The 14513-nt window shown below is 57.5% G+C and overlaps 1 protein-coding gene across 2 annotated transcripts; it reads left to right on the plus strand.

The window, feature by feature from the left end:
* The first annotated feature begins 6781 nt into the window (after positions 1–6781).
* TNFRSF13B (TNF receptor superfamily member 13B) lies at positions 6782–14284 on the plus strand. 2 transcript variants are annotated; one of them, XM_075104792.1, is made up of 5 exons: positions 6782–6908; positions 9179–9319; positions 10375–10491; positions 11102–11353; positions 12794–14284. In XM_075104792.1, the coding sequence occupies exons 1-5, from the start codon at positions 6782–6784 to the stop codon at positions 13066–13068; spliced, it is 912 nt and encodes a 303-aa protein (XP_074960893.1). In that variant the 3' UTR covers positions 13069–14284. The 2 variants fall into 2 exon arrangements, with proteins under 2 accessions (XP_074960893.1, XP_074960894.1); XM_075104793.1 differs by lacking the exon at positions 6782–6908 and having other exon boundaries at positions 9181–9319; positions 11105–11353; positions 12794–13194.
* The last annotated feature ends 229 nt before the right edge of the window (positions 14285–14513 follow it).

Genomic DNA, 14513 nt, shown 5'->3' on the forward strand with positions numbered 1-14513 from the left:
CAGGGCCACTGAAAACTCACTGCTGATGACTCTCCCTGCATGCCCCAGGCCTCGGCACGGCCGTGACACGGAGGTCCCCAAAGCGTGCCGTGGAGGCGGGTGTCTCACCCTGCTGTCCCCCCATCGCCCCCGCCCTGGGGACGCCTGGTCAGGGAAGCCATGCGTAACAGGTCTCTTCAGCCCAGAGCCAGTCCAGAGCAGTTTTGTCAAACAAGGGCAATTAAAGTAATGGGAAAACGGAAAGTATTTGTCAGGGAGCTGCAGTAGCAGAGGGCGAAGGCGCTGCCGTGAGTCAGCGATCCAAACCGAAGCCCCAGCGCCAGGTAAACAAGCCACAAACCAGGAGGCGTTAGTCACCGGCTCTGGCTGCACCGGCCCCAGCCTGGGAAGCGCATCAGCAAAACCCTCCTGCTCCTGGAAAGGGCTTGGTGGCACCAAACCTCACCGGTGAGAGGAGACCAGCACCTGCTCCCCGTCATGGCGTGGAGGTCCCGCCAGGACCATCCACCACCTCCACCCACGAGAACATCACCGGGATGGGGTCATGGTACATGTGGCCATGCCTTGTTTTGCAGGTGAAGCTGCGATGAGGCACTTTTTCCTGCAGGGCCGGGCGCTGCCAGGGCAGGAGCAGGACGGCTGGGTGCTCCTCCCGGGTGGCCATCGCTCCCCACGGGACCTCGGGCAAGTCATTTAATCTCTCTGCGCCGCCACCTCGCTGTCATTACAGTGGAGCCAGACGGATGGATGCCCAGGGGAGAGGGCAGGATTCATGGTTTAAAGCCAGCAAGCCCTGGGATCCCCATTGGATGCAGGCTGGGACCGAGTGGCACCTGTGATGGCTCCCCCCTTCCCATCCTCCACCGAGTCCCAGCTGTGGGGGGCTGGATGCAGCTCCTTGAATCAGCCAGGCTCGCTGTTGGGGGTCCGGAGACTCCAGCCCTGCCTGGGAAGTATCTGGCAGGGGAGGCACTGGCCAGGGAAGGCTTGGATGCTCCTCAAGCCACCCTGCATCTAATAGGGGTGAAACCCCCAAGGTAGAAATCTGTCTGGGGGTCAAAAACACCCTCACAGTTAGAGGGAAAGTCCTCCGGGCTGCCCCAGGTACTGTTTCTGTGCCCTGCCCTACCTGTGCCCAATTTTCCCATTGGGAAAAATAAAAGGGCCCAAATTACCCACTGGAGGAAATCCACAGTGCTCAACTGCAGCCGATGCAGCCCAGAGAGGAGGATGCAGCTTCCACAGGACTGAAAAAGACCACGAGGATAGTCCAGCGCAGCTCTGCCTTGCTGGATGTGCACACACACACACACACACACGCACGCTCGAGCTTGTCCCAGAAGCCGCATTAAATCACGTCACACCAAGCAGAGATTTCCTCTTGTCCAGAGACGCAAAATGCCTGCGAGTTCATACCCTTCTCCTAAAATTGGGCCAATGGTTAATTACGCTCCCGGTCGGGTTATCGGTGACCGGGTCCCATGGCTGCTTCCTGCCATTGGACCTCGCTGTGCTTTAGCAGGGAAAATCCGGCTCTTCTGTTCCCACGCGTCCCCTCTCCTTTTGGCTGGGCCCTGCCTGTTCGTCCGAGCAGAGCAAATCCCCCTGCGAGGGGAATGACTGCCTGTCCTGCCGACTCCCCTCTCAGCACGAGCCTCAGCATCCCTGCTAAAAATATTGTCCCATGCAAAATCGGGTCCCTTCAGCTTCCTCCATCACTACCTCCCTCGGCCACCGCCCCGAGCTGCCAGCCGCAGCCGTCGGATGTCTGCTCTGCTGACTCCATATAATGCAAGTTTTACAAACGAAAATGTCACATGGCCATAAATTAAGTACTTTGGAGAAACCCATTATAATGCAGCAACACAATTAGCTTTATCAGCCAGCCCAGAGTCATGCCAAAAACCAAAGCCGACTCACTTGACAGGAGCAGGCATCCATGAAACCAAGCTAACGACCTTAATTATATTTTTAGCTTCTAATTTTTGGCTGACAGTCTCCCCAATTACCCAGCCAATAATTTGCTCAGGGACTGCGATCAGCCTACCTGGTCTGTAATTCCCAGGGTCAGCCTTTTTATCCCTTTTAAATATTAGACTCCCACTGGCCGCCCTCCAGTGCGCTGGAATTTCTCCAGGGTTTTTAGTGTTAAAAATTAACAGCAGAGCTTCTCAGCAGCCTGCAAGCCCCTTCCTGCGAGTGTCCTGCCAGAAACGCCTCTCGCCCTGAGAATATCCAGCGATGCCGGAGGTGGGGATGGGGAGTTGTTCCTGCCAGGTTAAAAACGCCGCGTTATCCCATTAGCTGCTCTGGTCAAAGATTGTGCTTTGACTCATGTCCCTGGTCTGCCACCCACGCCTTACACCTCAGCGCTCAGCCCCGGTGCTGAAGCCTCCTTTCCCTGCCCCTTTGCTATGCATTTATAGGGTTTTATCCTCGCTTCCCTGCCAGCTCTCAGCCAAGTTGGGTCTTTTCCCATCTGTCTGTCCTTGCTCTCTAGCTGCCTACTGGATTTTGGGAGCCAGCCTTGGATACAGCCTGGTTTTCAGTAACGCTTCCCTCTGCTGATCCGTGATGGGTTTTGGCAAGGTGGTTTTTGCAGCGTTGCCCCAATGACGCACACGGGCACCTCTGGAGCCTGGCTCGCCCTGGGGCTCGCCTGCAGCCCCCTGGCACCACGAGGGTGCAGACCCCACGGCACGGGGGCTGCCACAGCACCCGGACCCTGGTGGGTGCTGAGCATCCCAGGGACGATGCCCCACTGCAGCCCCGTGGGGCGGCAGCAGGATGAGGCCACAGTGCAAAGGAGGGGAATGGAGCAGTGTGGGGTGTATGGGGGCATCTGAACCCCACCTTGCATGAGGGGCTGGTGCAAATGGAGGCACTGGGGCCTGGCTGGCCCTGGGGAGCAGGCAGGGGCCAGCCTGGCTGCTGTGGGGAGGCATCCTGCTAGGCACAGAGGCCTTGCTGGGTGAACACAGGGCTGGAGTGGCCCTGTTGGAGGGCGTCCCGGCTGCAAAGGCAGCCGGAGCACCCAGCACCCAGCAGGGAGCAGGCTGGGCTAGCCAAGGGTGCCATCTCCTGGGGAGAGACCCAAACAGCCGGCAGCATGGCTGGGCCTGGCGTCGCACCCAGGCGCAGGATGGACATCCCTGGGCTCCAGGAGTGGGGAGCTGGAGCTGCACCCCGGGGGTCTCCAGCCCCCCCAGGCTGAGCCGCCACTGCCCTCGGCTCCCGCTGGGCTGCGGCGTTGCAGGCAGGGTGGGCAGCCAAGGCTGCTCGAGACGTGGCCGCACGCGCGGCGCGGCGGCTCGTCATGAACGGGATGGCCGCAGCATGGCCGTGGCTCTGCAGCTGCGTGCGGGTGCAGGTCCTGCACAGACACCCAGCGGGCTGCCACGGACCCGGCCCTGCACCTGCCTGCACCGAAATACCAGGCAGCGGCTGTTGTGCACCGGCAGCCCTGCGGCTCTGGTCACGTAGCAGCTCTGCGCTTCACCGCGAGGAACTGGCGGCGGTGGCAGGACACGAAGGACAGCCGGGCAGTGGGCAGGCAATGGGCGCGTTCGGACCCCAGCGCATTTTAGAGCAGGCATCTGCAGGGAATTGGGGTGAAAGAAATTAGTCCTCAGCAGCCGTGCTTGGAGCCATCTGTGCTCAGCTTGGCCTCACAGTTACTGGTTTCGACCCAAAATGACTCCTCTTCCTCTTCCCCCTGCCCTGGGCCCCTTTTTTCAGGTCCCAAAGGGAGCACATGTGCGAGCAAATGCCTTGGCCAAGTCCCAGCCCTGCCCGAGCACAGAGACTGCAAAAGGCAGATGGGCTGAGGAGAGGCTGGGGTGAAAATATCTCAGCAAACCTGCTCAAAGGGAAGGTGAGGAAAATTTTTGCCCAATATTTTGGAGCCAGACATTACCACCCTGTCTGCCTGTTACCTGCAGCGCTCCTTGCAGCAATGCCACTGGGCCAAGAGCCCAGAGGAAAAAAACATTTCATTGTCAAGACAAAACTGGACTTTATCACCCCAAATAGACCGTGGCACCCCTGGAGCTGTATGGAGCTGAAGGCTGCAAAACAATGCAGGGGGATGCTGTGGGATGCAAAGCCATGCAGAGGGATGCACCACGCTGGGAGGCTGCACAGGGAACCACCCATCGATGCTCTCCCACCAGAGGCATACAGCAAAGGAAGGGTTTAACTCAGGAACCCACAACAGGGCGCTGGCGGCTGCTGCTCCGTCCCTGCCTGTGTCCCAGAGCACAGGGATGAACCCAGGCAGGGCAGGCTGTAAGCCACTGCCTTGGCTGTGAGAGGGCAGCTCATGGGGGGACCGTGTTTGGAGGTGCTTAAGAGCCACGTGCCATCTTCGGAGGCCGTGGGAGGGGGTGATACTGCTCGGGGCACAGAGGGTCACGCTGCTGGGGCGCACAGCCAAGGAGATGGGGCTCCGCTCACAGCACGCACCAAGAATTTTAAAGCCGAAATCACACTGCATGATCTGCTCAGCGAGAAGGGACAAACCGCCCCCAAGTGCTTCTCACTTCCCTCTTGAGGGCACACCAGGATGGAAACTGCAAGTCTCCTGCTGCTATTTAGAGAGGCAGGTTTCCCCTGCAAAACCCCGAGAGCTGGAGGGCAGGGCTGGGACCGTCGCTCCAGGGACATGCTCGGCCACACGCAAGCAGCGCAGGCAATGCCGAAATTATTTCCTTTGCCACCAGCTTTAGCTCTACAGGGGAATGGGCCACAGGCTCTGCCATCTGCCCAGGGCACAGCGCTAGTGGGACGAGTCTAGGTGTGGATGGCCACAAGCTACGTGCAGTCCAAGGTGCATTTTCCCCCCAAGGCCTGCACCACACAACACCCCCTCCCAGCCATGCCTCTGCCTTCCTGCTCCCTCCCTTGACCCTCCACGGGTCTTCCCAGTGGGAGACTCACGCCCAGCAATGATCCCATCCTTTGCATCAGATGCACGTGCAGAGCTACAACACGTGGCACAGCACTGGTGCTGCAGTGTCCCTGTGGCCATGGTCCTCCTCCGCTCCCAGCCCTTGCTCCAAGCCCCATGATCCATCGGATGGTGCCGATGCTGGTTCCCTCCCTCCTGCAGGAGCTGCGACATGATGGGTCACATGCAGCCGCTGCGAGGTGCTGGGTTCCTCTGCTTTGGGCTTTGCTCCCTGTGAGCAGGTTCGGCCTCCGATGTCCGTGCAATGGACACAGAGCGTTGCATCCTGCAAGCGACCTTTTGGTCTCTCTCAGTTGCAGATCACCATGGTAAGCACAAAGTAGGAGTTTCTGCACTGAACGGAAAAAACCTTGACGCTGCCCCACTGATGTTTATAGAAAGTAGCAGGTATTGCTTCTTCCTTCCCCTTCAGCTGCTTCTACAGAAAGGTCCCTCCAGGCTGAGCTGAGTCACTCTCCTGCGCATTCCCAGCACCCCTCGCCCCTTCCCAGCAGCACGGCCATGGCCATGGCCACGGCACAGCCCTGCCCAGCACCTCTGCGGGAAAGGGGGGAGAAACTTCCAGAAATGATTGCACTGCCAATGGAAAAGGGGGAAACCAGTAACTGCACAGCCTGGCTTTGCTTTCACCAGACATTCCCGAAGGAGCGTTGTGCCACCAGCCAGATCTACCCGGGGTATTTTGCTGGTCGGAGGCACCAGGGCAGCCGTGGCAGCGATCGCAGCCTGCCCCATCCTGCGCCGGCTGAGCGAGGGCAGATGCTCTCAGCAGCACAGTGCGGTCTGAGTCCCACCTCCGAGGCAGCCCTGGGGGTGCTGCCTGGCTGCTCCTTCCTGGGTTTGCTGATCAAGCCCATTCCACTCGCAGGGTGAGGTTAGATCTAAAAATAAGTATACAGCTATATTCTTGGAGGCTGCCCGCAGCTCAGAGGAAGCTCTTTCCCTCTGTGAAAGCCAAGCTGGGTTATTAATGCTCTGTGCACCTCCACTGCCAGCAGTGAGGGCAGTGCTGGGCCCCGAGCCCAGCCGGGAGCCCTGTTGCCCACGCAGGGCAGCACCGGCCAGCGCAGCCCTCCTGCAACCCTCCTGCCTCCAAGGCACGGATGCTCTAGAGAAAAGCAGTGTTTAAAGCATCTTATTGGGGCCCACGAGATGCTCTAGGTGCCGTGAGCAGGGGACAGGCCAGTGGCGTGGGCTGACCATCCTGCAGACAGGGAAAGGATGGGTGCACGGCGCGATGCTTGGTCCCGGCTGGAGGCAGGGCAAGCCGCAGCTGCTCCGGCAGGCGAGGGTGGCCGGCCCTTGGTGCCGCGTGGTGTCGGCAGGACGCTACCCACGGGGCTCTGGGGCCGTGACACAGAGCCCCGGCGAGGGGCGCTTGCTCCTCACCGCCTGCACCCCCTCGCAGTGGCATCCCCTGTGGCTGCATGGCCTCTTGCTCTGACATAGCTGCTCCTTCTCAGCAAGTCCTGGGAAAGCAATGACCTACAGGGTCAACCGCCGGCTCTCCTGACCCAGGGTAACACTCCTCTACAGAGCAAAACATCCCTTTCTGTGGAAGGAAACACCCCACTGCAGTCAGGCGATGCAAGGGCAGGTGCCGCAGAGCCCCCGCTCCTGCAAGCCCCTCTGCAGCGTGGCTGTCTGTCCCAGGACACCCCTCCCCATGCCTGGTGACAGGCGGCCCGCAGGGTGCCTCCCTCCCCAGCCCCCCGAGCCCCAGCAGCCCAGGGACGTCCGGCGAGCCAATGCAGTGCGCTGTGCATGTGGCCAATTTGCATCAAAGGGATAAGGGGAAACCCCAGGAAACGCATGGCCCAGGCATTAATCAAATCTATCTCTAATAATAAACCTCCCGAGCAATGCGCGGGCTCGGGGCTGGAGCTCGCAGTGCAATGGCAGGAGCCGAGGGGGACTAAACGCTGCAGGAGAGTCAAACGTGAGTTACCCCATGGAGGGGCTGTGTGGGGAGATGGGGGTGAGGGGCTTGTCCACGCCAGGGCTTGGGGCCACGGTGACATTTCCAGGGTGCTGGCAGGGAGCAGAGGCTCTGCCCAGGCTCTCGCTGGAGGAGCAGAGCCACCACAACGGGCTTCCATCACGCTGAAGGCAGTCAGTGCCATGGGGCTGGAGATGAAGTGAGCATTAATGCTTTGGGTGAGAGGTCCATAGGGCAGTTGGGGGTGCTGGTCCCTGGAGTGCGCAGAGGCAGAGGGGGAGACGCAGCCAGCTCTGCTGGAAAACGTGTGGCTGCAAAGCCCGGCTGCACCGCGCTGGGAGCACCACGCGCACCTGGAGGCTCCCGGGGAGGGGGGCTCAGCCATCGGGCAGGATTTTTCTTAGATGGGGCCAAACGCCCGGCTTGGGCCAGCCCTCGCAACAGAGCGGCAGCAGGGAAGGAGCTGCCCAGCCTGCGGCCCCCCAGCTAAGACACAGCCCCAGATCTCCATCTCCCATGCTGTTATCCCATGTGAAACCCCACTGTAGCTCAAGGATGGCCAGGCTCACCACCGTCCCCAGGGCTCACCGCCGTCCCCAGGGCTCACTGACATCCACCATCTGTGGAGGTTCTTCTCTTTCTTCTTTCTGGGTACAAAATACCTTCAAAGAGCATCTGAGGAGAGCGCCAGCCTGAGCCTCGCTCTGCCCTGGGGGATGTCTTCAGTCAGAAAGTAACTATTTAATTTTATAGCAATGTTAATTGAACGACTGGGGTTATAAGGCCAGCATCCCTGTGCAGCGTGGGTTTACCCCTAAGAATGGGAGGGTTTTACGTGTGCTGCCCCAGGTACGAGCCAGTTCACAGCAGGCAGCAGAGGAAGCCCATCCTCAGCCCCTCTGCAGGGAAGGGGCTGTGCAGGCAACAGCAGGACAGACGGACATGCAAAGTGCCCGACTGCTGCACACTCCTGAGTACTAGAGAGAGCATAACAGATCTCCACCAGAGTACAGGGGGTTTTCTATATAAAAATCAAAGTTTGTCTTTTTAACGGGTGCAGCGCAGAGACTCCGGCCGAGGTGCTTTAGGCAGCACCGTGCTGCGGCATCGGTGGGTTTTAAACCCTTTGGGTCCTGTCAGCATGGGCAGGAAACAGCTGCAGCTCCCCAGCGCAGCTCCGCAGAGGGATGCGGTCACCCACGGGCCCTCTCGGTCAGCAAACAGCACTTTTCCACTGCGGCCGCCCTCGTGCTGGGTTAGCGCTTCCTGCAGTTGCTCAGTCGTGCTTGCCGCAGCCCCTCTGCGTGGCACGGTACGGCAGCAGGTACTGCTGAGCAGTGGGAGGTCAGCAGGGTCACGGCCAGGGACTGAGACCATCACTTGGGTTGCCTCCAAGACCAAACCCTGCGGTGGCACAGGGGAGGGCGCAGGCAGAGATATGCAGCACCCAAAGACAGGGACGTGCACAAATATTTCAGCTGCTAGTAAGTAAATGCTCATGAGCAAGCTGATTCTTAAAACTGTAAGTTGTTGGCTAGATTTTTGTGCTGCTGAGGGCTGCTGCCAATGCCTCGCTCCTGTGCCTCTGGTGTAACAACAAGCCCATGCAGGCACAGGTGAACCGCAGTAGAGGAGGATGGGATGAATGGTGCCTGCCGGGACAAGAGCAGGTCCATCTCCAGGCGTCCCAGCTGTCACTGGTTAAACCAGTGCTTAAAGCTCTTCCAGAGAGATGCCCCCCCTTCTGCTGCTCAGGGGAGTTTTACGCATCAAAATTGGGTTTCGTTATGATGCCAGAACACCAAAGAGAGATGTCAGAAATTGCGCACAGGATGGCACGAACCGCCCTGACCCCAGAGAGAAATTCAGAAGTTTCCAGAGTTAAAAATTGTTTCAGAAAATATTGCTAGTGGTTATTCTGGTTGTATTTCTGTTATTTTCAGAAAAGCATGTACAGACAGGAGAGGTTCCCATGCTCTTTCTCCTGCAGGCAGTTTTGTGCACCCTCAGGGCACAGTACTGGGCCACCTATTAGCCAGGATGGTCTCCCCGCATGTTCTCGGGGACCAGCACAGGACATGCTTGTGTAGGGTTATAATTTGAAGAGCTTGCTAAGCCTGAAGGAGATTTTGCTGTATGCTCTTGCCCAAGCCTAGGACCAGAGAGGCCTGGGGCACAGCCGGGCAACCCCCTGCGAGGGGTCCCAGCCCTACCAAAGGCACGAGGTGGCTGCAGGGCCACCCTGTACCTACTTGCCTCCCGTTCTACAGCCATGGATGGGACGCACGTCGGGTGGGATGCCATGAACAACTGCACCGATGAGCAGTACTGGGACACCCTCGTCTGCCAGTGCATCCCCTGCAGCCTCGTATGCAGCCAGCCCACAGTGAGGAGGTGTGCTGCCGTGTGCGGTGAGTGCCGGGCGGCTGGTCGCGGGCACCGAGGGGCCGTAGCCTGTGGGACCGAGCAGGCAGCGATGGGGCAAAGCTGGGAGGGGAAATCAGGCCCTGGGATGAACCACAGGGCAGGCACCGAACCAGCTCACCCTAACAGAGCTTCAAGCCAAAAACGCTGCAGAACGTTACAGTTTCCCAGCGATGGGCTAGGTCTGGCAACAGCTCAGCACAGACTAGAACCAAGTCGTCCATGCCTCTGTACCTCTTCTTTCTGGGGTCACAGGGAGCCTCATATCCCGCATCGGTGACACCCCACCCTCCAAAGGCAGGGCCTCGAAATACATCAGGTTCAGCCGATTATAAACTCGAGCTGTACGTTTGCAAGTCCATACTGCGAGCCCTGTGCTGGGGCAGGCACCAAGGTGCAGTGATAACAGGTGAGGAGGAGGGAGACAGATGCACTTTGCACCCAAACCTTGTGCACAGCCCTGTGCGTGGCCCCTTCCCTCCCCAGCAAGCCATGGTCTAGGACTGCTGCACCCTGTCCTAGGACACAGGAGACCCAGCCCTGTGGCAGAGCTGCATGCAGCAACAAGTCACATCTTCCCATTGAGGATGGGAGGTGCCATCCCTGGGGTCCTGAGCCAGTGCCCAGGCAGGTTTTGGTGTTTCCCAAAAAGCTGTGCAAGCCCCAGGGCGGCAGCAGCTCTAGGAGCACCAACCAGGAGCTCCCTGTCGCAGGTGGGTATAGCTGCACACATCTGGCTGCATACCGTCCCCTTCCCGTGCAGCTGTCAGCAGATGCCTTTCCCCAGTACTCATCGTATAGTCAAACACCCCGGCAAATCACGTGCATCTGTCACCCTGCCAGCCCTGGAGATGCTGTCAACACTTAGGGCAGCGTGCGGGTCTCACCCTGCGCCTGTCGGAGCCGTGAGCTTGTTCAGAGCGGCTGCGGGCTCCTCCTCGCCCGAAGCCAGGCACGGGGGTGGTGGGAGGGCAGTAGTTTGGGAGCCTCGTGCTCAAACGACAGCTCAGGACACCGCGTTTGTCTCCCTCCCCTCCTACAGAGTCCATGGACTGCAACAGGAGTGATGGCTTCTACTACGACAAGCTCCTGAAAAAATGCATCAACTGCACCACGGTCTGCGGGCAGCACCCCAAGCAATGCGCCCCGTCCTGCGAAAGTAAGGCCGCGCGTGAGGGCAGGCAGAGTGGGGACGTGGGGCAGGACGCCCCAGGGCTGGGCTGGAAGAGGAGCCAGGTTATGGGACCGAAGCCAGGGAAGGGACAGCAAAGCCCCCCGCTTCATCCTGGGGGACTGTGTGCTTGTGCGCTGCCCTTTCCCTGGGACCGGGGAAAAGAAAGGCAGGGCTTTTCTCCATCATACAGTGCCTTTTGCATGTCAGTGTTTTCCAGACACGTCCTTTGGCTCTACCAGCCAGGGGCAGGATCAGCAGTCGCATTTCCCACCTTGCTGAGCTGCCTCCAGCCCTCAGGGAGGGGTAGCAGGAGGGGATGGGCTGTTTTCCCTGCGATCTGCAATTCCCACGTTGGGGTGGGAAGTGATCACTGGAGAACGGGGAAAGTGGGAATGGAGGGTGAGAGGGGATCTCCTCTACCTCCCGGCAGAATAGAAATGCAAGCAAGCAGAGGAGGTGGAGAGCTGCTTTCAAATTCTTTCCAAGCAGCGTACACAAATGCTACTAGCAACACCCTTTCCCTATCAAAAACTCAATAGCGTGAAACACGTACCCGAGGGGTTTCTAAGCACACTCATCTCTGCCTGGTCCACAGCAGGTGCCTTGGTGGCCACCCCCCCTCCGCCGGCCGCCCTGGTCACGGCCTCGCCACCCACGGCTGTGCTGGAGCAGAAGGCGTGCGCGGAGCAGGAGCCGTGGCTGGTGGTGTACCTGCTGCTGGGGCTCTGCCTCTGCGCCCTCATCTGCTCCCTGCTCCTGGGCTGGACCCACCTCCGGAGGAAGGGAGAGGTGGTCTCCTGCCAAGCCAGCGCTGGGACCTGCCACCGCAGGGAGGACTCCTCCAAAGGTGAGCACTGGCTGCACTGGGGGGACTGGGAGAGGATGGGGGGTGGGTGGCAGGGAGGTGCCCAGGTACCGCTGGGAGGGGTGGAAAGCAGAGCCAGTTCATAAGAGGGGTAGGGGGAGAGAGCAAAGGACATGCACTGCGGTTCAGTCTGAGCCTGAAGAGGAATAGGACTGAATGCCCACGCCTGGATTCTCCATCGTAACCCCCTCCTCAGTCACCCTCTTGCAAAGTCACCGGCACAGCTTCCCCCGCCACGCAGGGGCCGGGCTGAGGGCTGGAGCTGCACCATCAACCAGCAGCGCTCCAGTCTCTATCCTGAGGCTGAGCCGTGCAGAGGAGGAGTTGCAAAAAGCCAACCCTCTTCCAAAACAAATGACCTGCCCAAGGAAAAACAGGGCTTTTGTGGCAATTGAAGCTCTGGGTTCCTTCACTCGGGCTGTGCTGGGGCAAACTGCTGCCTGGCAAGGACCATGGTAGCACAGGCTGCTTGTTCCTTCAAACAGGCTAATGATGCAGCTGAGCTGCTGAATTATCTCGCAGCATCCAATGCTGGAGTTTTAGCCCTGGAACGAGAGGGGCTTCACAAGTCTTCACTTTAGGGAGAAGAGATAGGGAAAGGATAACAGGCAGTAAGTCAACACAGAAAAGATGTTTTTATTTTCCCTTCTCCCCTGCCTTTAAAAATAAAAAGGTCTGTCTACCTATTTATGTGTACATGTACATGTTTACATATGTACACTTCAAAGCCGGCGATGCTGGATGTCAAAAATCACAGAGAAAAAGCCCACGAGCCCGAGAGTCCTTCTCCAGCAGAGCTGTAATTCAAGCCATTCCCATCTGCTTTGGTCGAAGGACACGGTGACATTAAATGTTCACTTTTAAGGGAGGCTGCCAGGTTCAAAGAGAGTTACTGTGTGCTTTTTAACACCCCTAATCTAACCTTGCTTATCAGACGCCAGATGATGGAGCAGAGCCCTTCGACAGCTAGTGTGCAGCCCACAGAGTGTTGTGGGTCCCTTGAACCAGCTTTGGGCAGCCAGCCTGCCACGCTGCGCTCGCTGGAGCTCTGGCACCTTGCACAGTGCTGCACCACTGCATTTGCATATGCTACAAAAGCAGCATTTAATGAAAAGCCAAATTTACATGTAATGTTATATTTATAACAATCGCTTTAGTGCTAAACCTCCAGCCTTCCTGTTCAAGGCACTTTCCACTTTCCCCTTCAGGTCTCACCTCCGAGGGTGGCAGGACTAGGTGTGAGCACGCAGGCGATGTATTACGTACGCCACACAGTGCTGTGGGCTTTATCAGTGCGGTGGGAGGTGGATGTCCTCTCCAGCTCCAGGACTAGCTTTTTATAGGCTCTAGTGCAGCACTGCATTTCTTGGGTAAAAGGTGCTCCCCAAAACCCTTAAGCTAATACGCATTGTTCATTTGCAGATCGTCTGGTGGAAGCGGGCAGCGTTGGTGATGGATCCACCGGCAGCAGGGTCCCGGAGCCGGTGGAAACCTGTGGCTTCTGCTTCCCTGGACACGGCTCTGCTGTACAAGAGACCAAATCATGCCATAACACCTCCTATCACATAGGGGAAAGAGCTGCTCCCTCTCACACTGGGATATGCAGCACAGGAAGCGCTGGGGCCATTCCCAGCCCTGACGATGGCCACTTCAAAATCATATGTTCTCCTTCACAAGAGAAGACCCTCATGGTGTGACCATAGTGCATGTTCCTGCACAGGATCAGAAAGGAGGGACGCTCCCCCTGCCCCCAAAACACAGCTGCTTCACCCTCCGTTTCCAGTGACTGTAACAGCTTCTACCAGGACTGGCAGACCTGGCACAGCCTTTGCCCAAGGGCTGTAGGCTACAGCCAGTGCTGTTTTCTTCTACTCAGGAGATGAAATTCTTGTTATTCTCGCACACTCCCAGTGATAGAAGTCGCTTCCCATTTAGCAGTGTCTTCCTCCGACTTGACCTCTGCAGACCCCTCGGCGCATCCCAGGCACTGGGAGCGATGTCTCAGTGGGGCTTTTCATCCCAGTTCCACCATCAGCGTCACTGTCTCTGCAAAGGGTGTTGATGCAGAGCCAGGATCAGGCTGCGGTGTTCACCAGTCCCCATGGAGAGCTCGCCTTGCCTTGCTCGAAAACTCTACCGTGGAACACAAGCAGAGCTGAAAGCATCTCGGATGTGGACTCAGACCCAAGAAGTTACTCATGGAAGTCATGTTGTCCACTGAATGCCACTGCCCTGCTCTCAAGAGTGGCGCGTTTTCTGACTTTAACAGAAGTTTCTTTACAGGACAGAATATTTGTTAAGACACGATGCGGAAAGCTCCGCTGCCAGCTTTCAACACTGCTTAGGAGGGAAGGACAGGTGATGGTGATCTGCCTCGCAACGGGACACGATGCCACACAGGAAGAGCTGAGACAGGCACCAAAATCCCCGACGCAACTGAGTTTAGAACGTGAAAACTCATCCAAGTCTGAGAACTTTCTAAAAGACTGGATTTATGTATGTCTGGTCTGGGTTACTCAAAATAGCTGGTAAAAGTGATGAACCAGCTAGAGATACGGCTGCTTTGAGAGAAGATTTTTATCTGACCTGACTTTGAAAGCTACTATGGAAAAATGTGGGGTTTGACATGTAACTTGAAGTTCTCATTTTCACTGGAGGAGAGTGTAGGAATTTTTTGCTTGGTGAGAAATCACTCCTGGTAGGAGCTCATCCCCTCCACTTTCTCAAACCAGAGCTTCAAAACGTGGAAGAATAAATATAACAGTATATCTACAAATTGGTTCTGGGAAAGTAGATGGAGAAAGCATGAGCAGATAGTTATAACAGACTCTGTCCCCTCTCTATTATGTACTACTTTAAAAGTCAATATTTTCTTATCACTAAAGAAGGCACCACCTGGGGGTGACCATGACGAAGCCAGTGTCACGACTGATGTCTGGTCACAAAGCAGAAAGGCATTAGGACCACGTGAAACTCATTACAACTAGGAAGTGCAAGAGGTGGTTTAAGGTGAGGACTAAGATCCCACGCGTTGGCCCAGCAATTGGTACGTGGGGCAAAGTCTTGCTGGCTTGAATTGCTACAGGAACCAACCTGACAATTCTCCATCTCGTTTTCCTTGCATATTGCCTTTCACCTCTTC

This window comes from Phalacrocorax aristotelis, chromosome 10 (assembly GCF_949628215.1).
Source record: "Phalacrocorax aristotelis chromosome 10, bGulAri2.1, whole genome shotgun sequence".
Classification (NCBI taxonomy): domain Eukaryota; kingdom Metazoa; phylum Chordata; class Aves; order Suliformes; family Phalacrocoracidae; genus Phalacrocorax; species Phalacrocorax aristotelis.

Excerpts from the sequence above, each read along its gene's own strand:
- TNFRSF13B (XM_075104792.1), top strand. The coding sequence starts at position 6,782 with ATGGCCCAGGCATTAATCAAATCTATCTCTAATAATAAACCTCCCGAG. Across the intron at positions 6,909-9,178 it reads ACGCTGCAGGAGAGTCAAAC|CCATGGATGGGACGCACGTC; the intron begins GTGAGTTACCCC and ends CCCGTTCTACAG. Across the intron at positions 9,320-10,374 it reads GAGGTGTGCTGCCGTGTGCG|AGTCCATGGACTGCAACAGG; the intron begins GTGAGTGCCGGG and ends CCCCTCCTACAG.